Source organism: Martes martes (assembly GCF_963455335.1).
Source record: "Martes martes genome assembly, chromosome: 5".
NCBI lineage: Eukaryota > Metazoa > Chordata > Mammalia > Carnivora > Mustelidae > Martes > Martes martes.
The window spans coordinates 93791609-93816602 of NC_137892.1; the positions used below are offsets into that span (position 1 = coordinate 93791609).

General features: G+C 38.3%; 1 protein-coding gene across 1 annotated transcript; it reads left to right on the forward strand.

Annotated features, from left to right (window-relative positions):
- The first annotated feature begins 558 nt into the window (after positions 1-558).
- SAR1B (secretion associated Ras related GTPase 1B) lies at positions 559-24994 on the forward strand. Its single transcript, XM_080804162.1, has 7 exons — positions 559-673; positions 11262-11337; positions 15230-15349; positions 19882-19947; positions 21427-21530; positions 22701-22832; positions 24359-24994. Exons 2-7 carry the CDS (start codon positions 11280-11282, stop codon positions 24473-24475), a joined length of 597 nt encoding a protein of 198 aa, XP_080660288.1. The 5' UTR covers positions 559-673; positions 11262-11279; the 3' UTR covers positions 24476-24994.

Genomic DNA, 24994 nt, shown 5'->3' on the forward strand with positions numbered 1-24994 from the left:
CTTTAACCCACTGAGCCACCCAGGCGCCCGAATAACCCATTCTTTAACCCCAAACGGCTCCTTCTTCTGTCCCTATGACCTCGAAACCAGGCTTGCGAGCAATCTTGAGAGCCTCACACTTCCATTCAAGGCACTCAAATATTCTTATTTAAACACATTTAAGGAAGATAACGTTAATCCACCAATAAAGACCAGCAGAGTCAGGACAGTCTTGTTTAAAGCTCAAAACCTAGCATCCAACCCATTATCTGGCACATAATTACGTTTTGTAAAATTACTTGTGAATTCAAGAAACAGGTGTACTTTAAAAAAATACATTTTTCAAAAATGTATTTTTTAAAACGGATGTTATAATTTTCCCAAGCTACAGACTCGCGTTTGCTTCTCTGCCTAGGCCCTCGGACCTCTGAAGCCCTTTCTGACCAACACGGGGAGACGAAGTTGGCTCCAGCCCTCAGACGCGCTCAGCCTAGGTGTTGGCGGGGGAACCGCGAGGAGGCGGAACTTTGGGCTCGTGGAACGATGGCCCTGCGGACCATCGGGAGGGAAGCACCCCCCGGCCCGGAAGGAGCTGACGGGAGCTGGGACCTCGGCAGCCATCGCGCTTTGCAGTTCGAACTAGAAGGTTGTAGGGCGGACTCCAGGTGGGGAATTGCGATCTCTCCATTCGCAGGTGAGTGGCGGTCTCTTCCCCCGGTAGAACCGGCAGGCGGCAGCTGTGGATCGCAGAGAAAGTGCACTTTTCGGGCCTGAGCCCACCGGGGCCCCCGGTTGTGGCCAAGAGAGAAAGGGGTCCCTGCTTTCCTCTCCGGAGTCAGGCAGCACTAAGGGGAACGGGTTCTTTTCCTGCTCTGCGGTGGTCGCTCTTAGAGTCCTCTGGATAGTGCACCTGCTGCTGTCAAACGGTGTCATTTGAGGAAAGAAAGCTGACTGTAAGGCGCAGATAAGCCCTTCCTTCCCCTCAGCCTCAGTTTCTTCACATGATCAGGTGAAGGCGGCAGGGATCATTGACAGCTCGGGACCCTGTGACGCGGTGTTTTCAGTTCTCCCAGTTAGTGTGCTGGCAAAGTGAGCTTCCTTACTAGTAGAAGTTAACGTTTGGCCATAGCCCAAGTCCCAGGTGAGTGGGAGAAAAGATCAACTGGTTGGGGGGAAACTAATGATTTATAAATTGTTCCAAGATTTTTGAACAGCATAGAGATTTGTTTTGACAACAGCTGAAACTCTGACCACACTGGCCCAAAAAGCCAAACTCATTAGGTACTTAAGGTATTTGGTACACTTGGGCAAAACGAGGTGAGGGAATTCTTTTAACTTGAAAAATTAAAAGTAGTATTATTTGCATATTTATCTGTCAAGCTCAGCATTACCACAGGTCTTACTCTGAAGAATATCCTAGGTTCAGTGTTAAAATACCAGTTTAGAGGATGAAAGAAGGGGCAACTGGGTGGTTCATTCGGTTAAGCGTCTGCTCATGATCTCAGGGTCCTGGGATTGAGTAGGGCAAGGGCTCCTTGCTCAGTGGGGAGTCTGCTTCTCCCTCTGCTTCTCCCCCTGGCTCGGGCGCACCCTCTCTCTTTCTACCTCAATAAAATAAAATCTTTTTTTAAAAAAAGAGTATGAAAGAAAAGGAAACATTTACTGTCTCCTATGTGTGAGGTACTAGCCATTCACACAATTCATTAAGGAAGGTAATGATATCATCTCTATTTTACAGATGAGGAATAAGGGAAAATTAATAATTTGTCAGTAATTGTGGTGCTGACATAGTAAAGCAATGTATATCTGATACTTTATTTTTTAAAGAATTTATTTATTTATTTGACAGAGAGAGATCACAAGTAGGCAGAGAGGCAGGCAGAGAGAGAGGAGGAAGCAGGCTCCCTGCTGAGCAGAGAGCCCGATGTGGGGCTCGATCTCAGGACCCTGAGATCATGACCCGAGCAGAAGGCAGAGGCTTTAACCCACTGAGCCGCCCAGGCACCCCTCTAATACTGTTTTGAGGATTTACATTGATTACCAAGATATTTGGAACTTAACTAATCTTATAGTTCAGTGGCATTTTCTTTTTTTTCTTTCCTTTTTTTTTTTTTTTAATTTATTTGACACGCAGAGATCACAAGTAGACAGAAAGGCAGGCAGAGAGAGAGAGAGAGGGAAGTAGGCTCCCTGCTAAGCAGAGACCCTGATTCGGGGCTCAATCCCAGGACCCTGAGATCATGACCTGAGCTGAAGGCAGAGGCTTAACCCACTGAGCCACCCAGGCACCCCAGAAAAGGAATATTTTGACTTTGTTTTAGAAATGTTAGAGAAGCATTGTTAATAATTACAAAGATAAGCAGTTGAAAAAAGTACATTTTAACCACCCTTTCCTTGCACTTCAAGCAGGAACTGAGACAAAAGATTAGGCTGTCAGAAATGAAAATCACTGGCACATTGTTTGAAGTTTATAAGTCAGAATTCTGTAGTAATGATGACTTTTCCACCCTCTTTGAGTGTACTTGGCTGATACTCATTTAAATGATTTCTCTGCAAAACATTACTAAGCAAAAACCTTTAAAATTACACGTTTGAAATATTTCTTTTGTAAGTGACGAGCCACTGAATTCTCCTGCAACCAATATGCACTGCATGTTAACTCACTAGAATTTAAATAAAAATTTGAAGAAAAAAAAAGAGTTTGTATTTTTTGTTGATTACATGAATGCAAAGGTCTAATTCCCCTACTATGATTGCTATGCATTCAATCATAAAATGTTTTCTTGAGTTTTGTATTTGCATCACTGTTTCAAAACTTTAAAGGCTATAGAAAGAAAAATCTTAAGAATTTTAGGGGAGAATATTTATAAGGGCAGCACTGTCTCGAAACATTTAACATTATTACTTTTCGTCCTTGGTAATGCACAGGGCCTTACTGAAATTCTATAAAACATGGTCAAGCAGAGTTTGGGCTCATATATCTAGTCCTATTTGAATTTGAAAGAGAAGTGTGCATAATTTCTGAATTAGCTTACAGGTATTTTACTGATCTTATGGAATTTATGCACATTTTCATCATAAACCCGATGAAGTTGTATAGAAAATTATGATTAATCTTTTCTAGTAAATATCTTCACCTAGAGTTGAAGGAAATTATTCTAGTATCTTCTCTGGTGACAGTGACAATGTTGTTAATATTTAAAGTGAAGTTATTCATGAAAAGTATCATTAAAAACTTCTTCATATCGGGGCACCTGGGGGGCTCAGTCGGGTAAGCATCTGACTCTTGATTTCTGCTCAGGTCATGATCTCAGGGTTGTGAGAGAGAGCCCCGAGTCAGGCTTAGCTCTGGGCATGGAGCCTGCTTAAGATTCCCCCTCCCCTTTCTCCCCCCACCTTTTTTCTCTCTCTCTCAAAAATTTTTTTCATTTTAAAATACTGAAGTTTTGGGCACCTGGGTGGCTCAGTGGGTTAAAGCCTCTGCCTTCGGCTCAGGTCATGATCCTGGGGACCTGGGATCGAGCGCCCCCACATCGGGCTCTCTGCTCAGCAGGGAGTCTGCTTCCCTCTCTCTCTCTGCCTGCCTCTCTGCCTACTTGTGATCTCTGTCAAATAAATAAATAAAATCTTAAATAAAAAAAAATATTGAAGTTTTTCCATATTCTTGTTAATGTTGAAGTTAACTTGAAAATTGGCATTTAGAGTTTATGCTTTTGAGGAGGCACCTGGTTCAGTTTATAGAGTGTACAACTCTTTATCTTACGGTTATGAGTTCAAACTCCATGCTGGGTGTAGAGATTACTTAAAAAAAATTGTTAAAAAATTTGTTTTGAATTTCAGTTAATTTAGTCGGAATGAGTTAATGCCACTTTACATTGTGTAGTATTCAAAATGTTTTTCAGGTACATTATCATAATTAATTATTCTTAAAACTCTGTGAGGCAGATAATATTCCTATTATAGGTAAGAAAAAACTGGAGCGCAGAAAGATTGTCTTTCCCAGAAAAAAATAATAGTATTTCAAAAGATGCATATTAGATCCAGATTTTTAAAATTCTAGGATAGGAACTCACTTGCACCATAGCTTTACCAACCTTTGCTTCCCCAAATTAATAATGTATTGTTTCTGTAATGTTACTCTGGTGTTCTATTTGCCTTTTTAGATCACTGGCACTTTTATTTTTACTTCTGTTTTTTTTAATTATTTTTTTGACATATAATGTATTATTTGCCCCGGGGTACAGGTCTGTGAATCATCAGTCTTACACATTTCACAGAACTCACCATAGCACATACCCCCCCAGTGTCCATAACCCAGCCACCCTATCCCTTGCCCCTACTCCCCCAGCAACCCTCAGTCTTTATTTTTTAAATAAAGCTTTATTTAAGCTTTATTGATAGTTCACATACCATAAATTTATCCTCTTAAAGTATACAATTAAAAAAAAAGTATACAATTCAGTGTTTTTAGTATATTCACAGTGTTATGCAACCATCACCACTATCTATTCCAGAACATTTTCATCACCCAAAAAGAAATCCACTACCTATTAGCAGTCACTCCCAGTTTCCCCTTACCTCCCTTGTCTGACAACCACTAACTTAGTCTGAGAACTTACATGTTCAGGACATTTCATGTAAATGTAATCATTCATTTAAGTTTAATGGGAGAAGGCTTTAAGCAGTTATTTGTAATTTGAGAGCTTCTGCTCGATTCTACTCCTAAGTGCTGATTTTCGTGTTACTGGAGTAGATCACTTTTCTAATCTGTATAGGCACTTTTCCTGTTCGTTGTTCATGCAATAAATAAATCTGCTGACGTGTATATGTTTCCTTATTCTTGACCTTTGCTCTTCACATGTCTAATAGTGTATTCATGGTGTTGTGTAACCTCTTCTCAGGGCTCAGATATCTGTGGCTAAGTAACTTTATTCTTAGTTGGGCATTTTTATTTCTACTTTAAAATGACTAATGCTTGCTACCTTGTTTTAAGGTCCTTAGAAACCACAACTTTATAGAAATATTAGTATCTCATTATCTTCTAAAGCAGAGTTTCCCCATATGTGTTAATAAATTATTTCTCTAGGGGCAAATTTTATAACAGCAAATTTGGACCATCTTTATGCAAAGTCATTTTTCTTTCAAGGCTTACCCTATTCTACTCTCTGTCAGTCTCATAGCTTTCACCTTCTAACAGTCATCTTCAGTGAGGAATTCCTTTTTTAGTAAATTTTGCTCTCAACATGGGGTTCAAACTTATGACCCCAAGATCAAGAGTCACTGAACCAGCCAGGCACCCTTTCAAGGACTTTGTCACTTGATTCACAATCTTGCTCTCTCTAGCTCTCCGTTCTTCCAGGTGATTTTGCTGTCAGTGTGGACAGTATACCATGTATCCTGGCTTCCCCTTTCTTTCACTCCAGTTTTCTTCATCTGTGTGTGCCAGAGCCAGGCCTTGGAACTTGCCACCACCCAGACCTGATGCTCTTGAATTTCTGAATGCGGCATTCTCCTCCAGTTGGCTGTTACAGTTCTGCTCCATCTTTCACTTTTCTCGCCCTTTTTACTATGACTATGTCTATAGTTGCTTTTTGATCAGATTTCCCCCCCTGTTCTCTTAGTTCTCTTCTGTGAGAAGCCTGCCTTTGCTCCCAAGTTTATCCCTATATACTATCTGCCTTTATACCTTTACTCACACAGCCTGAACTTTTTTTTTTTTAAAGATTTTATTTATTTGTCAGAGAGAGTGAGCACAGGCAGACAGAGAGGCAGAAGCAGGCTCCCTGCTGAGCAAGGAGCCCGATGTGGGACTCGATCCCAGGACTCTGGGATCATGACCCGAGCCGAAGGCAGCTGCTTAACCAACTGAGCCACCCAGGCGTCCCCACAGCCTGAACTTTTGATCATACCACTTCAGCCCCTCACTAGTACTCTCAAATTCCTTTTCCCCTTGTCTTTTTTCAGGTCCTAATCCCTGTTCACTCCATGTTCTGTAAAGCTGATCCTCACTGGGAGGTGAGGGCAGCAGGGGAGGTTGGAAATCCATGCAGATGGGCAGAGCTGTGAATGTTTTTCAGCCCCAATCAAGCACTTGGCTCTTTTTAGCAGTCCTTTAACTTGATCTTTTCCCCACAGTAGCTATTTGAATCTTCACTCTGCTCCTCAGAAAAGTCTCTGTACTCGTTCTTCACTTTTGTTGTTGGATTCCTGCAACCTCCACTGTATGTTCCTGGCTCTCCTTCCTTCTACTCTTAGAGCAGACGCGCTCTCAGCCCTGGCTTTTCATAAGACTTTGCCCCTTTTGCTTAATTCCTTCCTTTCCTTTCTCTCTCATCTTTAACCTCTCCCTTTCTGCTAGCTCCTTATCAACATACTTACCCTTCCTTAAGAAGAAAATCCCATTTCTGTCATTCATTTCAAACTTTTCGAAAGAGGAATCTTTCCTTACTGCCTCTAGCTATTGACCTTCTGTCTTACTCTCCATAATAACAGCGGCCAGGTATTAAATACTTATTTTGTGCCTTTTATCTCACTTGATCTTCACTACACCCTGCGACAGTTTGCAAAAGAAACTGTAGCTTGTTCTAAGGTCACACAGTTAATTACTTACCCCGCATCATCGGCTCTCTGCTCGGCGGGGAGCCTGCTTCCCCCTCTCTCTCTGCCTGCCTTTCTGTCTACCTGTGATCTCTGTCAAAAAAAAAAAAAAAAAATCTTATTTGACAGAGAGAGAAAGAGAGAACAAGCAGGGGAAGTGGCTGGCCGAAGAGAGAGAGAGGGAGAAGCAGACTCCCTGCTGAGCAGGGAGCCCGATGTGGGGATGTGGGACTGGATCCCAGGACCCTGAGATCATGACCTGAGCTGAAGGCTGAGGCTTTACCCCACTGAGCCACCCAGGAGCCCCTCTGTGTCAAATAAATAAATAAAAATCTTTAAAAAAAAAAAGAAAGAAAGAAAATCTAAGCCTTTAAAACTGTCATAAAGCCACTGCAATGTAAGAGAAAGGGAATGGACCTGGAAATCAGAAAGACCCATGTTTGGAACTTGAATGTGACAATCCCTAATACTTGAAATTTAGTTATTGTAACTTCAGTTTCTTCTTCTCTAAAATGGAACAGTAATGTATTTACTTTGGGGCCCAGTCAGTAGAGCATGCGACTCTTCATCTTGGGGTCCTGAGTTCAAGCCCCACATTGGGCATGAAGCCTACTTAAAAATAAAAATAAAAATAATATAATATTTAGTTTGAAAGGTTGTTGGGGTATTTAGTGGTGACATCCACAAAGTTCCTGGTCCTGTGGGCCACATGGTAGGAGAAATAGAGCAGCTAACGCTGAATGCTTCTTCCATGCCAGCTGCTAAGTGCTTTGTGTGTAGTAATGGATTTAATCTTCACAGCCATCTCAGGCAGCTGTTATTGTCCCCAGTTTACAGGTAAGGAAATGGAAATAACTTGTCTAAGGTCAGTGGTAAAGTCCTGGCTCTGTAGCTCTTGTTTTTAACCTTTCAGCAAATCATAATGCTTATAGGGGTAGCTGCTACTTCTTGTGAGCTTTGCTTTGTTAAATTGAAAGACTGATTCAGTATTGTTTCTTAGGTCCAAATGTTTCAGGTAGCAAGCATGAGACCAAACGCCTAAATTTAGTCTCAGATTTGTTCCTCATTCTGACTTATGCCTCACTTGTGACCATCTGTTGACTAACGCTGTTTCCAGCCCCCTAACCTGTCCCATCACAGTACCTGAGTTTTTGCTGTCCTCACTTCGTTTCATACCTCTGCACATAGAATAACAACCAACAACCACTTAGCAAACTCTTACTTAATCTTCAAGATTCAGGCTGAACATCATCCAAGAAACCTTTCCTTAGTACAATTTGTTGCCTTTGTAGAACTGTGGAAATAGGACTGTGGATGTAGAGACAAGGAGGACTGGTTTTCTCTTTTTCTATACAGAACATAAAGTCATTTGTGAGCATACCATACCCCTTCCTACTGCATTAATTCTTTTATTCTGATTTTCCACTGTTAGGTTTATTAATCCCCTTATAGCTTAAGATTTTCAGTATGGGCAGTTTTTTTTCTTTGTGTTTGTATAAGTTTTGAAATTCTGTAGGGTAAGTTGTTACCATCCTAGATAATATCCTATTCAGTTTTAACATTTTTCGTTGAATTACATTTGTGTAGCTAACTTACCTCTCTAGACTATAACCTTTTCAAGAGAAAGAGCCATGTTTATTATCATATTTGTATCCTGTATGGTATCTAGCTCAGGATCTTGGACATAATATGAATTTAGTAATCATTAGAATTAAATAAAATGTCTTAATATACCACTGCTGCTTTATTTGATTTCCTGCAGTAAAAATTATGATTCTATTTGAAAAATAAACATCTTACCTAAAAATCTTCAGGAAAGATAAGTCACTTATATATTTTCTGTGACTACAAGTTTCAAATTTCTACGTGACCTAGAAGAATAATAATGAATGAGATATAATTTTTAACTTGAGTAAAATAAGAATTTCTAAGGTACTGGATTTTTTAAAAAGATTTATTTATTTATTTTAGAGAGAGAGCAAGCAAGCGGTGGTGAGGGGCCAAAGGAGAGAGTTTTGGGGTTTAAGATTTTATTTATTATGTCAGAGAGAGAGAGCGCATGTGTGCACAAGCAGGGGGCTCAGCAGGCAGAGGGAGAAGCAGGCTCCCTGCTGAGCAAGGAGCCAGATATGGGACCGGATCCCAGGATGCTGAGATTGTGACCTGAGCCAAAGGCAGGTGCTTAACCAACTGAGCCACACATGCATCCCTGGATTTTTGTATATATTTGTGGCTCTTCTAGTTCTCATTCTTGTGCTACTGACACATGAAACGTCATAATTTGTGAGTCACTCTCAGTCAGGAATGGACTGGTTGCAAGAACAGAATTTTGCTCTTGCGAGTTAAAGTAAGGGGATGGAAGAGGGGAGAGGCTATTACCTGGATCCAGGGAATATCCTAATAAATACTGCTAGGCCTCCTAAACTGGAGGTAGGTGTCTCTTTTGTCTCTCACTTTCAATGCAATGTAATCTCCTAACACCTTATCATCTAGCAATTCTGAGTTTGGTGGGCCTGCCTGGATCAAGGTTGGCAGCCCACTGATGGAAATGGTTAAAGAAAGCAGTGTTTAAAAAAAAAAAAAGAAAAAAAAAAAGCAGTGTTGTGGAACACCTGGGTGGCTCAGTTGTTAAGCATCTGCCGACAGCTCAGGTCAGCTCAGGTCATGATCGCAGGGTCCTGGGATCGAGTCCTGCTTGGGGCTCCCTGCTCAGCGGGAAGCCTGTTTCTCTCTCTCCCCCACTCCCCCTGCTTGTGTTCCTTCTCATGCTGTGCTTCTGTCATATAAATAAATAAAATCTTAAAAAAAAAAAGAAAGAAGTGTTGTGTGTCACACTTGTCTAAAGAATGTCAAAGATAGCAGAACTTTTCAAATTGGTAGGACTTGGCCCAAGTTTGGGCCTGGGTTTTGTTTAGCTCTAGAAAATGAACTTTGGGGGCGCCTGGGTGGCTCAGTGGGTTAAAGCCTCTGCCTTCGGCTCGGGTCATGGTGTCAAGGTCCTGGGATCGTACCCCGCGTCCGGCTCTCTGCTCCGTGGGGAGCCTGTTTCCTCCTCTCTCTCTGCCTGCCTCTCTGCCTACTTGTGATCTCTCTCTGTCAAATAAATAAATAAAATCTTAAAAAAAAAAGATTAAAAAAAAAAGAAAATGAACTTTGTTGATCTGAAAATGTATTTTTGTGTATGTGATCTTTCATTTCTCCAGGCTTTTTTCCCTTTTCTTTCCATATTAGCTTTATTAGTTATCAAGCCATGTCAAGTAAATGCTAAATGAAACTATGCTCTGCATTTTCTACTGTGATTTAAGAAAATGTTTTTTTAACATTTAGTAATATGATTAATATTTGAAAAATGCAGAAAGATGATAGACCCCAAAATTTGCCACCTATTATCATCTGCTATAAAAGACCAGAAGTAACAGAAAGTGGGTTTTTACTCCACATAGGTATAATCAGACTTGGAAAACTTACTTAATTATCATAAATTTCCTTGTTTCATCTCTTTCTCTTTGCTCTTCCTTCCCCCACTCCAAGGTTTTGGTACGAATTTCATAGACCATATATACTTCATTTAAGTTACTGTTGAATATAGATTATTTCCAAAATTTTTCTTACATAATGCTTTGATGCACATCTTTTATACATAAAGATTGTCTGTATTTAGGACAATTTCTAAAAGTAGAATTCTTGGGGAGATTTCTGGGGGGGTCAGTTGGTTAAGCATCCCACTCTTCATCTCAAGCTCAGGTCTTGATCTCAGGGTTGTGAGTTAAAGCCTATCTTAAATAAATAAATAAATAAACATTTTTGGGTCAAACAGTATAACATTTATTACTGCTGAATTAGTTGTTAAAAAGATATGTACCAATTTATATTACCACTAACTGCCTTACCACATTTTTTCCAGTTCTGGCTGTTACACTTCATTTTCGTGTTTGCCCCTCTGATTGGCAAGTAATGGTCTCTAGTTTTTTGTTTTTGTTTTTTTTTTTTAGTCACTTTTTTTTTGGTGGGTTTTTTAAAAATGGAAAGAACTTTTACTTTTTCTTTCTTTTTCTTTTTTTTCAAGATTTTTTGTATTCGTCAGAGAAAGAGAGAGAGGAGGAACAAGCAGGGGGAGAAGCAGGCTCTCTGAGGAGCAAGGAGCCTGATGAGAGACTCCATCCCAGGACCCTGGGATCATGACCCAAACCAAAGGCAGACACTTAACGACGTCCACCCGCCCACCTCCTTTTTTTTTTTAAAGTAAGCTCTACAGCCCACGTGGGGCTTGAACTCAGGATCCTGAGATTAAGAGTTGAATGTTCTACCAATTAAGCCAGGCAGGCACCCCACTAGTTTGTATTTTAATGGCCTTTTTTTTTAAAATGCATCAGTATATATCAGATTAGACCACCCCAGATACAGGCACCTAGGTGGCTCAGTGGGTTGAGCCTCTGCCTTCGGCTCAGGTCATGATCTCAGCATCCTGGGATTGAGCCTGGCATCAGGCTCTCTGCTCTGCTTACTTGTGATTTCTCTCTCTCTCTCTGTCAAATAAATAAATAAAATATTAAAAAAAAAAAAAGACCACCCTGGATATGAATGGCTAACTCCTTATAGTAAGGTTCTTGTAGGATTATTTACTCAGAGTTCATGTTTAATGTTGTTAAATGGTGACTACTGAATTCAAACACTTTCTTTTCCAGACCCTGTAAGATTTGGATATGTCCTTCATATTTGACTGGATTTACAGTGGTTTCAGCAGTGTGCTACAGTTTTTAGGTATGTCGGCTCTTTGTTCTTTATTGTTATCCCATTTAATCCTACTTAAATAAAAGTGCTTATTTGTCTAGAGCCTCTTTATATTATAACCCAGTAGTTGTGAATGTGAGCTTAGAAATCATACAAATGTAGTTACTCATTGTGTCACTTGTAAATTATGTAGTCTTGGGCAAATTACTTTTTCCACCTTAACCTTAGTTTCCTTATCTGTAAATTAAAAATAATTCCTACCCCTTAAGGTTATTGATAGGAATATTATTTACAGGAGTAGCTACCTTTGATTAGCCAGTTTACCTAAGTGCTTTAGATACTTTATCTCATTTAATACTCACAGGAATTCTCTGCTTTATTTTTGTTACTATAAAATGCACGTTCCATAAAGTACCTTGTATATCATAACTGGCAGCATATAATCTGCTAAATAAGACTTGTATACCCAGCAAATCTGACTAGTGATTTTCCTCTCTTCTAGATTTTAAAGAGGAAAAATTTTAGCATCTCATTCTCTTACTTACACTCTCAACTTCTCACATTTTCCAGTGAAAAAAGCTTTTGATTAACTTCTCTGTTCCAATGTATACAATTTTATTATTGTAGTAATTAATGAAGATATTTCTGGTCTTCTATTTTCAAATCGTGCCCTAAGTTTAGTCTCCATGTAATCATCATCTTGAACTGGAACAAAGAGAAGCATTTCATGTAATTACAGAGTTGTCAACATAATTCCTCACTGGCCACAACCATACTTATGAATTATCATCTTCTATATAAATGGCTCTTTTTCCATAAACATAATTTTAACAAAGGAAATAAATTTTGTTTGGAAAACACACATTTTGTTTGATTACTATGTATTAAAAGGACAAAAATGTAAGATCAAATTTTGTCAGTCTATTTTAATTTCTTATTTAGACCTCAATGTTTGCACATTTTTTAAAATCAAGGTTTGGGTTTTTTTTTTTCTTTTTAAAATAAAATTCCTCACATTTTATAATGTCACTCTACTACAGGTCAAATATCAGATCTCTCTACATTACCTCTCAAGAACTCTTAAATATTTTTATCAGATTGAAATATTTTGTTACATATTTGCAACAGCTGGGTCAGAAATAAACATTTTAAACTTCATCATACTGGGATAACCCAGGTTGTAACAGCTTGGTATCTATATCTCAGTTTATAGAAAAATTAATGTCTGCTGAACTATGTTGAAAAAGCAAAATAAATTGCCTCATAAGCAGGAGCAAGAGGTTAATAGGGCTAACAGTGGGAGGCAGTGTAGAGAAATGAAATGAACCAAAGCTCTGGCATCAGGTGTGGTTTCAAATCTTACATCTAACTTCAGCATTTGAGCAAGTTAACTTTAAGCCTTTGTTCCCCTCTGTAAAAAAGAGGATAATAGTATTTACTTAAAAGAGTTGTTTTGAGGATTACATAATGTGTAACAGCTTGCTTAATAGTGCCTGTCACAAGATAAGGATTTAGTCCAACCCACTTTAAAGATTAAAGTTGAAACGTTGTAGGTATTCCCTTTTGGAATCTTATCCAGTGCACTTGTACTACTTAAAAGGATGGTAAGACTGATTGTGATTGCGCTGGTTAGAAACAATCTGTTTAGAAACATTTTAAGAAATAGAAATGTCAGGGTGCCTAGATGGTTCAGTTTGTTAAGCGTCTGACTTTGGCTCAGATCATGATCCCAGGGTCCTAGGATGGTGTCCCGCATCAGGCTCCTTGCTCAGTGGGGAGTCTGCTTCTCCCTCTCCCTCTGCCCCTCCCTCTGCTTTTGCTCTCTCTAATAAATAAATAAAATCTTAAAAAAAAAAAAAAAGAAATACAAATGTATAAAAATGTATTAGTCACAATTCATGATTAAATAAGAAATGTAGTATCCCAGCTCAAGTAAATATGGAAGACAGTCTTCCTCTTAGGATCAGAACTCTTGGTCACTGAGTTATCAAAAGATTAGGACTTAAAAAAAAAAAAAAAAAAGATTAGGACTTAAAACAATTTACTTCTTAAGCTTCAATGTGAGTAAAGAATTGGGTATTATTTTGGCATGAACTTATTTAAATGGGTAACCTGAATTACAATGCCTTATGTCTTTAAAAGTTCATTTATTGGCTGAGTAAATATTTTTGGAATTGCTACTATGTCCCCAGTGCTCATGTAATCCCATGGGTGTGAGACAAACACATGAAACATAAAGTTCAATATTACCACATACCCTATTAGAATGTTCAAAAGCTAGACATTGACAGTAACAGATGCTGACAAGGATGTGGATCAGCAAGAACTTTCATTCACTGCTGGGACTGCAAAGTGGTACAGACACTTTGGAAGATTGGGTGATTTCTTATAAAACTAGACATACTCTTACCATACAGTCTAGCAGTTGTGCTCCTTGGTATTTACCCAGAGGAGTTTAGAGCTTAGATCTACACGTGAACCTGCACACTGATGTTTTATAGCAGCTTCATTTGTAATTGCCAAAACGTGGAAGCAACCAAGGTATCCTACAGTAGGTGAACAGAGAACTAAACTGGTTCATCTAGACAATGGAGTATTATTCAGCACCAAAAAGAAATGAGCTATCAAGCCATGAAAAGACATGGAGGAAGCTGAAATGCACATTACTAAGTAAAAGAAACCAATCTCAAAAGGCTACATACTGTCTGATTTCAACTATATGACATTCTGGCAAGGCAAAAAGGCAGAAATACGGAGACTAAAAAGATGAGTGGTTGCCAGGCAGTGGGGGAAGGGTGGGATGAACAGGCAGAACATACAGGATTTTTAGGGCAGTGAAAATACTTTGTATGATATTATAATAATGGATGTATGTTCTTATATGTCTGTCAAAACACAGAATATACAAACTAAGAGTGAGCCGAGCCCTAAGGTAACTCTGGGTGATTATGATGTATCAGTATAGGTTCATCATTGGTTAAAAATGTATCATTTTGGTGAGTGATACTGGAAATCTCTGTACTGTCCCATCAGTTTTGTTGTAAACCTAAAACTCCTCTGGAAAAAAAACCTTTAAAAAAAAATAATAAAGCTCAATTTTGAATTTCACAGTAAATGCCAATCTCTTATAAATTGGTCAGTGCTCTTTTTCCTGTCACTTCCTCTATCAGTATTGGTTGATACATCTAAATTATGTGCTTGTTTTTTTTTGTTATTGCTTTAGTTTTCGGCAATTCTGTGAATAGTTTAACCATATTCTCAGGGAAATTTGACAGTGACCTAAACTTTTTATTGAAAAAACTCACTATGGTTTTTATTGTCATAAGTGCTTAATTTTTTGTCAACCGTAAAAATTTCTTTAATTTTCCTTTTGGTCCAGCTTCATAAATACATGATGTCAAGTATGTTATGAGTATTTCTCTAATAGAGAACATTGCTATTTATCCCTGACTTGTCAAGGGAATCAGCATTGTGGTATTGAGACAGGTTTAGGTAACACATTCAATGACTGGGACAGAGTTTAGTTTTGAAATGATTTGAGGGGTACCTGGGAGGCTCAGTCCATTGAGCATCTGCCTTCAGCTCAGGTCATGAGCCTGTGATCACGGTCAGATCCCTCTGCCTACTGCTCCCCCTGCTTGTGCTATCCCTAGCTAGCTCTCTCTGTCTGTCAAATGAATGAACAAAATCTTAAAAAAAAAAAAAAAAAAATGACCTGAACTTGCAAATCACGACGGATTTAGAATAGCTCTTCAAAACAAAAAATAGACTAGAAATTCAAGCTTATTCAAGCCAATTTATAAAATCTTACAAGTTCAAATTATATTTTCCTTATGTAAATGTTATACTATTATTTGAAGTCTTTTGCTTGGATAATCTGTGTCAGATAGAATTTTGACTAATCATAGCTCTTACTCTGCAGGATTATATAAGAAAACCGGTAAATTGGTATTTCTTGGATTGGATAATGCAGGAAAAACAACATTACTACACATGCTAAAAGATGACAGACTTGGACAACATGTCCCAACGTTACATCCCAGTAAGTATATTCCCATGTACAACATGTTACTTTATCAAGTGATACCAGTTCATAGGCACTAACCAAAATTTTTTTTGTCTTTCGGTGTTTTTTGGTGTATTATGATCAGGTGATATGATCTATTCTTAAAATAGTATAATAAATCATAGCTAACCCACTCCACTTCCAAGAAGTACACTTAGATCTTAAAATAATATACATAGCTTTTTTTCAGTTAGTACACCCTTCTTCAGCTAGAGGAATTAAAGTTACTGTCTCAGGGATTTTAACATGATTGAGGTCTTTCCAACCAGATACTGCTTAGGCTATAAATAGTCATTGTTACCTTGTTTAGATAACCTAAATTTCTTTCAAGTTTTAAAACTGTACTTCTAATCATTATTCAGTGGACAGATTATAGTCTTACACTTTGCTAGTGACTCTCAATTTATTAACCAGTCAGTTCTCTACTCTGAGAAACCTCAACAAAGTATCTGTTATAAAGACCATAGAATTATTCCAAAAAAACAGGGCACATACAGATACATTTATAGAAAGTTTTAGAACAGTTTGAAAAATAATTTACTGTGGTTTCTTTAAGAAAGACTGCCTGAATGACATTAACAATGACTCTGTAAATCACTTACTACATACCATCCAGTAAGTATATAAGGTTTTATTATGGTACTATTTGAGAAAGTAAAGTTGATGCTAAAGTGACAAAATTATTAGGATAGAAGCCTAACTTAAATACCTGTGACCTTCTGTCACTTGAAAAGACTATGAGTCAAGTAGACATAAAGTTTTGTTTTGTTTTTTAAAATTTTTTTAAGATTTTATTTATTTATTTTGACAGAGATCACAAGTAGGCAGAGAAGCAGGCAGAGAGAGAGGAAGGGAAGCAGGCTCCCTGCTGAGCAGAAAGCCTGATTCGGGGCTCGATCCCAGGACCCTGGGATCATGACCTGAGCCGAAGGCAGAGGCTTTAACCCACTGAGCCACCCAGGCGCCCCTTGTTTTTTAATTTTTTAAAAATATTTTATTTATTTATTTGACAGACAGAGATCACAAGTAGGCAGAGAGGCGGGCAGAGAGAGAGGGGAAACAGGCTCCCTGCTCAGCAGAGAGCCCGATGTGGGGCTCGATCTCAGGACCCTCTGATCATGCCCTGAGCCACCCGGTGCCTCTAATTTTATTTTTTTAAACATCTAGTTCAAAAACAAGCTAATCACAGATTAATTATGAAATAATGAGTATAGATTTAAATAATGAGTATGAAATTGAGCACTGGACCAGAAAGTAGATAATAATATGATAGTTATTTAATTCAGTAAATATACAGAGAACAAGGAAGGAGAACAACAAAAGCAAAGTACTATTTTATCGATAAAACTCTTAGTTGGAAAAGGAAGATTTCATAAAATTGATACATCTTTTTTTTATATTAGGATAAGAGTGGAGCTTGGCAAATAAGATTCTGATACAAGAATACTATTAAAGAAAAAATGATAATTGTGAAATTGAGTATATAAATTGTATGCAAAAACAGTTGGAAGAGACTACAGAGTGGTGTGGTATTATATTAGGTCTAAGTCAGTTAAAAAAAATTTTTTTTAAGATTTTAAGTAATCTGTACCACCCAATATGGGGCTTCAGTGTATAACCCTGAGAACAAGAGTTGCATGCTGTATGAAGTGAGCCGGCCAGGCACCCCCATTTTTATATTTTTGATGTTGCTCTCCTTTATTCATCAAATATTTATTGACACCTACTTTATGTCACACATTGTTCAAAGTACGAGGAGTGAAAGCAGTGGCACAAAAGAGTTGCCATCTCAACTTTCCTGCCGTTCTTGTTCATTTTATCTTAACATTTTTCATTAATTAAGAACATATATGATAAAGGTAATATGTATCTACCCTATGATCTGACAGTTCCATTGCTAAGTATTTATCAAGAAGAAATGAAAATATGTATTCGCTGAAATCCTTGTACAAGAATGTTTATACCAGCTTGCTTTGTTATAGCCCCAAACTGGAAACAGCGCAGATACTCATCCCCACCAAAAGAATAAATGATGAAATTCTATTCAATAAGAAATAGGAATAACTGTTATATACAGTATATATTATGATGCTTGGAAGAAGATGATCACAAAAGTTACATACTGTATGGTATCATTTATATGAAATTCTAGAACAGGCGCAGCAAACCTGTGATGATAGAATTCAGATTACTCCTGGGAGTGGACAGTGAGTGGGAAAGGGCAAACTCCCTGGGATATTAAAAGTTTTCTGTGTCTTACTCAAACTGGGACATTTTATAAAGTAGGGAGTATATTAGTATATTAGGGATTGTAACCATAAAGGTAATTTCCCAAGTAAATATAATCCAAGCATTATATTTACCTTATGGAAAGGAACACACTTGGAACACGAATTGTATTGGTTTATTCAGCTGGGAGGCTACATAAAGAATTTTTAATAAGAAACTACTCTGGGGCCTCAGCAATATAATGGATAGTTAAAATTATACTGAACCTTTCATTGTAATTGTAGGGGACTTCTGCTTTTGCTCTGGGGCAGTAAGAGCATCTGGAATTATCCCACTGTAAGCAGCTAGAAAACTGGACAAACATATATACTACAACTGTTTTCAGAACTGGACAGTACCTAACACAGGACTATGATTCCTGAGAGAAGGAAAGCAAACCTTTCTTTTTTTTTTTTTTAAGATTCTATTTATTTATTTGACAGAGAGAGATCACAAGTAGGCAGAGAGGCAGGCAGAGAGAGAGAGAGGGAAGCAGGCTCCCCACTGAGCAGAGAGCCCGACGCGGGACCCGATCCCAGGACCCTGAGATCACGACCTGAGCCGAAGGCAGCAGCTTAACCCACTGAGCCACCCAGGCGCCCCGCAAACCTTTCTTTATTCAAGTTTTACCACAGAGATAATCTTCAGACCATGGTGCAGGGAGAAGAAATCCAAACATAACCCAGTAGCCTTGCTGAGTTGAGACAGAGACTGAGGTGACGAGAAGTTGCTTGGCACAATACCGGAGAGGAAGGAGCTCTACAGACAAAAAACTGCAGAAAGGTTCATGGCTAAGTACCAATCCATGTGCATAGGGTAAAACTCCCCTTGGCCTATTAAAAAACAACTTCTGGAGAAAGAATAATTGTAGCAGAGCTGTTAACCAAATAATTCTCAGAGCTCACATGCACCCAGGAATCATTCATATTCCCACCAGCTACAAAGGAGAGACCTGGCATTCACTAGAGACTCCAGAAGGGCCATACCTTAGTAATGGGGCAGAAGTACCGGTAAAGTAAAGACAACTGTAACCTAACAAAACTTACTGATCTGCAAGCAGTTGTAACTGTCTACCAGCACAAAGTCCACCTCACTTCAAAGGAATACAGTGAAATCCAGCATCAAGTAAAAAATGACTAGACATCAAAGAAGCAGTAAAGTGTGACCCAAAACCAGGAGAAAAATCAATCAGTAGTGATAGACCCAGAAGTGACTAAGATCATGGAATTAGTAGATGAGGATGCGAAAAGAGCTGTGATGAATGTGCTCACGGACTGAAGGAAAACATGAAAAGAATGAGGAAAGAAATGGAAGATACAAGACAGAACCAAGTGGAAACGTCTACAAATGAAAAAAATATAGTAACTGAAGTGAAATTTTCACTCCATAGGATTAACAACAAAATAATGCCAGTACTGCAGAAGCAAGGACCAGTGAACTTAAGTCAACATAATAGAAACTGTATAAAATGAAGCACAGAGAAAAGTGAAATGAACAGATACTCAGTGACTTGCGGGAAAATACGAAGCAGTCTAGGGCGTCTGGGTGGCTCAGTGGGTTAAAGCCTCTGCCTTTGGCTCAGGTCATGATCCCAGGGTCCTGGGATCGAGCTCCGCTTCAGGCACTCTGCTCAGCGGGGGGCCTGCTTCCCTCTTTCTCTCTGCCTGCCTCTCTGCGTACTTGTGATCTCTGTCCATCAAGTAGATGAATAAAATCTTAAAAAAAAAAACAAAGCAGTCTAGCCAGCCTATACTTGAAGTCCTAGAAGAGGAATGGAGAGAGGGAGCAGAAAAAAATTTGAAAGACATAGCAAAAATTTTTATTGCAACCATGTTTATCATTAAAGACTGTTGTCACTTGGTAATATGACAGCCATGAGAGAAAATTTCCCTGGTTATCATCTAAGATGAATTATAGAAAAAATTATTAGGTTGGAGCAGTTACTTGAATTCACAGCAAATAATGAATAGTTAATATTTTCAGCAGGAGAAAGAGAGAAGGAAAAAAAATGTTGGATTTGTGGAGGTTAGTGAATATTAGAATATTATCATGACTTGTGTTATGTTGTCAGTATAAATTGAAGTATATCTAATTACAACAGATTCTTGTATTAGTGCCTAAATGTTTGATTTGAACTTATTTGCAGTTAATCAAACATTAACTAGCAATATATACCATGAATGGATATCTGATTTTCTTGTTGTAAGAATACATGATTTTCTTGTCATATTGTTATTTAGCTTCAGAAGAACTAACCATTGCTGGCATGACCTTTACAACTTTTGATTTGGGTGGACATGTGCAAGGTAAGATTCTATTACTCTTATAGTTGCTCTATTTTAGTTTAATAAAAATGTGGCCATTAGTTTCCAGTTCATGAAATCTTGTTCTGTTCAAGGAAGGCAGAGTACACTTAAAATTTAAGAATTGTTACCACCAGATAAGCTTTAAACCAAAGTGATTTTCATGATACTCCTGGTCAGTTTAAGTCTTAATTGCTTTTGGTGTAAAGCATGTAACCTAAATTTAGCCTCTGTCCTCTGCTCCAATCCACATTTCACCGATTGTCATAATCATGTTATGATGTTACTGCTCTGTATTAAAAACTTTCAATGGCTGACCTACAAAATGGAAGCCAAACTCGTTGACCTGGCATTTGGGATCTCTATAATCTGATCCCAGTTTATTTTTTGAGTCTTTATTTTCCCCTGTTCCCTTTTCTATTCTCTGTTCTCCAACCAAACAAAACCCTCTTGGTATTCTTCCTCTCTGTGCTTTTGCTCATGCCATCCCCATCTGCACACAAGTAACCCACCTTCAGGGCCCAGTGTGGCTACCTCCCACTCTCACCTGGGAATGCTCTTAATTATATTTCCATGGTGCTTAGTGCATTTGTGTAAATGTCTACAAATTTGGAAAAGACTGTGTTATCTCCTCTACTAAACTTTCAGGAACTAAAGTTTATTTCTTATGCCCCCCAAAAGACATGACAGTACCCAGCACATGGTAACTCATAAATAGTGAATATTACAAAGTTGGTGGGCATTCTAAAGATCCTGTGACAAATAGTTGAAAAGATTTTGGTGATTGTGGCTAGTGAATGCACATTTGAGACATTATAATTGTTTGAAATATATATGAAATACTCCAGAATACAATGGTTAGAGAGAATTGGAACCTAATGGAGTCTGAGACTCAATTTCTGTGTTGTTTTTAAGATATAAAACTGAAGTCAGTAAAAAGTTGCTTACCCCTAAGGCACCCCTAAAACTTCTCTAAAAATAATGTCATAGAAAAATTACCCTAAAAGTTTTGTTGACTTCTGTTAATTTCTGTTATAACAGTTTGCTTATATTATTTTAACTTAACAAATCTGTACCTACTAATTTCCTTCTTTCACTGACTCCGAATTTATCAGTGGCAAAATAACTGCTAAACTTGAAATGTCAGAAAATGAATACTGCATATAAATAAATTTTAAAAATAGTGGCAGTCATCCAGTGAACTTAACGTGCATCATTGTCCATTGGTAGCAAATAATAATTCCACTTCTAACTTGGGAGAAGTGGAGCAGAGTAAAATATTTGACTTGCTCACATCAAGGAAAGCCTTCCTTGGTCCTCTGGAAAAATTTGGCAACCCTGGGTTAAAGATGAACCTGAACATATAGTGAAGTGGTAGCAGCTAAGGGATAATTAAACTTGATTTCTTGTTGGACTCTTCCATCAAACCATCTGCTAGGTTTGACCGGCAAATAAAATCTAACTCCTGATTGTTTTTGTTAGCTCGAAGAGTGTGGAAAAACTACCTTCCTGCTATCAATGGCATTGTATTTCTGGTGGATTGTGCAGACCATGAAAGGCTGTTAGAATCAAAAGAAGAACTTGATGTAAGTTAACTAAAACTAAACGTAGCTGAATCACTCTGGTAAGCTTGAAGAAATAGGTTGGAGATCTAAGTATCAGAGTGCAGCTTTTCTTTCGTCTCTGATAACAACTCCTGGCAATTTATGGAGCTCAGTGGTTAACTCTGCTTAGAACACAGAGACAGTAGCTTGAAGTAATTGTAGCTATTGAGGACATACTAGCACAGACTTTCTTCCTGAAGACCTAAGCTCACTGTGTGCAGCGTACCTTTGTAGTATATTTCATGTCTGCGGCATACCTGGAGTGCCTTGGTCTTGAGTCCCTGGGTCATCCTAGATGCCATTTTCTTCAGGAGTTGGCCGGAACCTGGAAATGGTATAACATGCTATCTTAATCACCACTTCTATGAGTGAGTGGAGGCATGTGTAGGCACTACTCTTCCCCCTCTCCCAGGTCAGATGCTTCATAAAGTGGCTCAGGATCAGCCAGGAAGGCCAGGGCTTGATCTGGGACCACAGAGGAAGCAGTGATTTGACCTGACTGTGCCTCTGCCCAGAGCAGGCAAATAATTGTTCATGTGGCAAAGTCCAGGTAGGTTCTGTGGTCATGGAACAGGGTCAGGCATTTCCTGACTACCTACTTTGTGCCAGGCACGTGTATATTACATCATTTAATTCCCAAATCAACTCCATAAGGTAGGTGCTACTATTCCAAATTCTCTTTGAGCTTCATTGAGGCTTATTTGTCCAAGATCTCACAATTCATAAGCAGTAGAACTAGAATTGAAACCAGGTCTGCTCAGCTTCAAGGTATTTGTTTTAGAGTCCTTTAGTGATTCACAGAGCGAGCAGCAGAGTTGAGCATTTACACAAGGAGCTTACAGTTTCTTTGAGCTCACTTTTTTGTGTGTTTTCAAGGTTTTTTTTTTTTGGTTTGTTTTTAACTCCTCTCTCCACCCAGCTTGGAGCTAAAACTCACAAAGCTCAGATTAAGAATTGCAGGTTCTACTGACTGAGCCAGCCAAGCACCCCTGATCTTACTTTCAAATGTACAAAAAGTTTGCCAATGAAATTTGGCAGGACTGACATGCTATGGTAGAGAATGAGTCCTTGATACTCATTGGTATCTTGTCATAAGGAGCTCTTCAGATAGTTTCATATCAACATCTTGTCTTTCATTTTGTTTTGTTTCAGTCACTAATGACAGATGAAACCATTGCTAATGTGCCTATACTGATTCTTGGGAATAAGATTGACAGACCTGAAGCCATCAGTGAAGAGAGGTTACGAGAGATGTTTGGTTTATATGGTCAGACAACAGGAAAGGTAAATAAAACAGTTTTTTTTTTTTTTGACTAGTGTGAATATTTCATTTGACAGTGTAAAGGTCTTTCAGTTCAATGTCTTATTTATTTTTATCTTCTGAAATAGTTTAATTCCAATATTAGCACTAACAGTAATCATGGTGATTAGTCCAACTGGCGGTCTGCCTTTTTTTTTTTTTTTGAGGTATAATTGATATGTAATGTTAGTTTCAAGTATTCAACAAAATGTCTTTTTAAATTACTGTTGTCCAGGGGCACCTGGGTGGCTCAGTGGGTTAAAGCCTCTGCCTTCAGCTCAGGTCATGATCCCAGGGTCCTGGGATTGAGCCCCGCATCGGGCTCTCTGCTCGGCAGGGAGCCTGCTTCCTCCTCCCTCTCTGCCTACTTGTGACCTCTCTCTCTCTGTCAAATAAATAAAAAATATCTTTAAAAAAATAAATAAATAAAATAAATTACTGTTGTCCAACTACATATGCCCATTATTTTTTTTTTTTTTTCATAAAAACTCATTTGTACATTTGGGTCTTTAAATGTCTTTACGTGTTTTCTTTCTACCACTGAATGAAACCTTTTCTTGGGGATAACAAGAATGTCAGAACTCATGCTTGTGGGAAACCAAATGAAAACTTTCAGTTTTATTTGTCATAGATTTTCAGAATTAGCCCCCAAATAATATACTTAAATGTTTAGCATTCCAATAGTGTATTTAGACCCTGAGTTCATCAGAGCTAAAAAATTAAAATGTAAATTTGAACATAGGAGTGTTGGGGGATTTTTTTCTTTTTTTAAGATTTTATTTATTTATTTGACAGAGAGAGAGATCACAAGTAGGCAGAGAGGGGTGGGGAGGAAGCAGGCTCCCTGCTGAGCAGGGAGCCCCATGCTGGGCTGAATCCCAGGACCCTGAGATCATAACCTGAGCAGAAGGCAGAAGGTTAACCAACTGAGCCACCTACGTGCCCCTGAACATAATACTCTATAATAAGCTTCAAAATGCGTTATTTTTGCAGTCAATTTTTACTAGTATTTGTATGAGGGAGAGACCTTGGTATAGAAAAATCTCAGAATATACAAACAAAATTTCCTTGGTTTATATGTATTTCTTTCAGAGTAGAGAAATACTGCACTGTTTTGAAGGAGACTCTGGTGTTTGGGTAGACTTTAGTCTGTTTTCGGTGTCTTCTTTTCAGTAAGTCAACTCCCCATTTTTAGGAAATGCCTTGTTTAGTCATAAACCTACTCAGAAAGGTTTGTCTTCAATATTAGTAAAGCCAGCTTGGGTAACTTAAATTTTTCCAAGTCAAAGATTGTTTTCATTTTTATGTGCCTCACAAACTCCCCTCTTTCCCACTGAGTGAGAGGAGGAGGTTTCTTGTGTGTCTGAGGCACTTGTCTGCCCAACACCCGAGGCTTAAGCACAGTCACCCTTTGTTCTGAGATGTAGAAGCTGCAATTCAGCTGTAAAGTGGAGCTTTTATTTCATAAAGACGTCATCCATTATAATATAATGTCTGTCTTCCCTTCTAGGGCAGTGTATCTCTGAAAGAACTGAATGCCCGACCCTTAGAAGTTTTCATGTGCAGCGTGCTCAAAAGGCAAGGTTACGGAGAAGGTTTCCGTTGGATGGCACAGTACATTGATTAACAACCACTTGCATCGGTTCCAGGTCTCACCATTCAGGCCTACTCAGAGATTTGATCCACTCAACATGCATAACTTGAATTCAATAAGACTTTTGTTGGTTAGAAAACAGATTTTTTTAGATTATTAATATTATATCAACTTAATTTGAGTGCAAATTGAAAACTGATTCAAGTTTGAGTATCACAATGTTAGCTTTCTAATTCCATAAAAATAGTTTATACAATTTATAATCTGACATTATCCCCAGTGCCATTTATAAAGAACAACTTTCCAGCAGTACATTTGAAGCACTTTTTAACAATGTGAAGCTACGAATACGAACCATGTTTAAAAGCTCATCATGTTAAATTTTTATGTACTATTTTGGAACTAGTTTTTAAATTTTAGATTATATGTCCACCTATCTTAAGTGTACAGTTAATAATTAGGTTATTGATGATTGCATGATGCCTTACAGTTTTCAATAATATTTTTTCTTATGCAAACGTCATGCAATAAAACACACCCTGATGTTTGGCA

What these genes read in the sequence shown, in the direction of transcription:
- SAR1B (XM_080804162.1), top strand. Translation starts at nt 11,280, where the DNA reads ATGTCCTTCATATTTGACTGGATTTACAGTGGTTTCAGCAGTGTGCTA. An exon ending in CAGTGTGCTACAGTTTTTAG is followed by an intron (nt 11,338 to 15,229) that starts GTATGTCGGCTC and finishes CTTACTCTGCAG; the next exon opens with GATTATATAAGAAAACCGGT. An exon ending in ATGGTCAGACAACAGGAAAG is followed by an intron (nt 22,833 to 24,358) that starts GTAAATAAAACA and finishes CTTCCCTTCTAG; the next exon opens with GGCAGTGTATCTCTGAAAGA.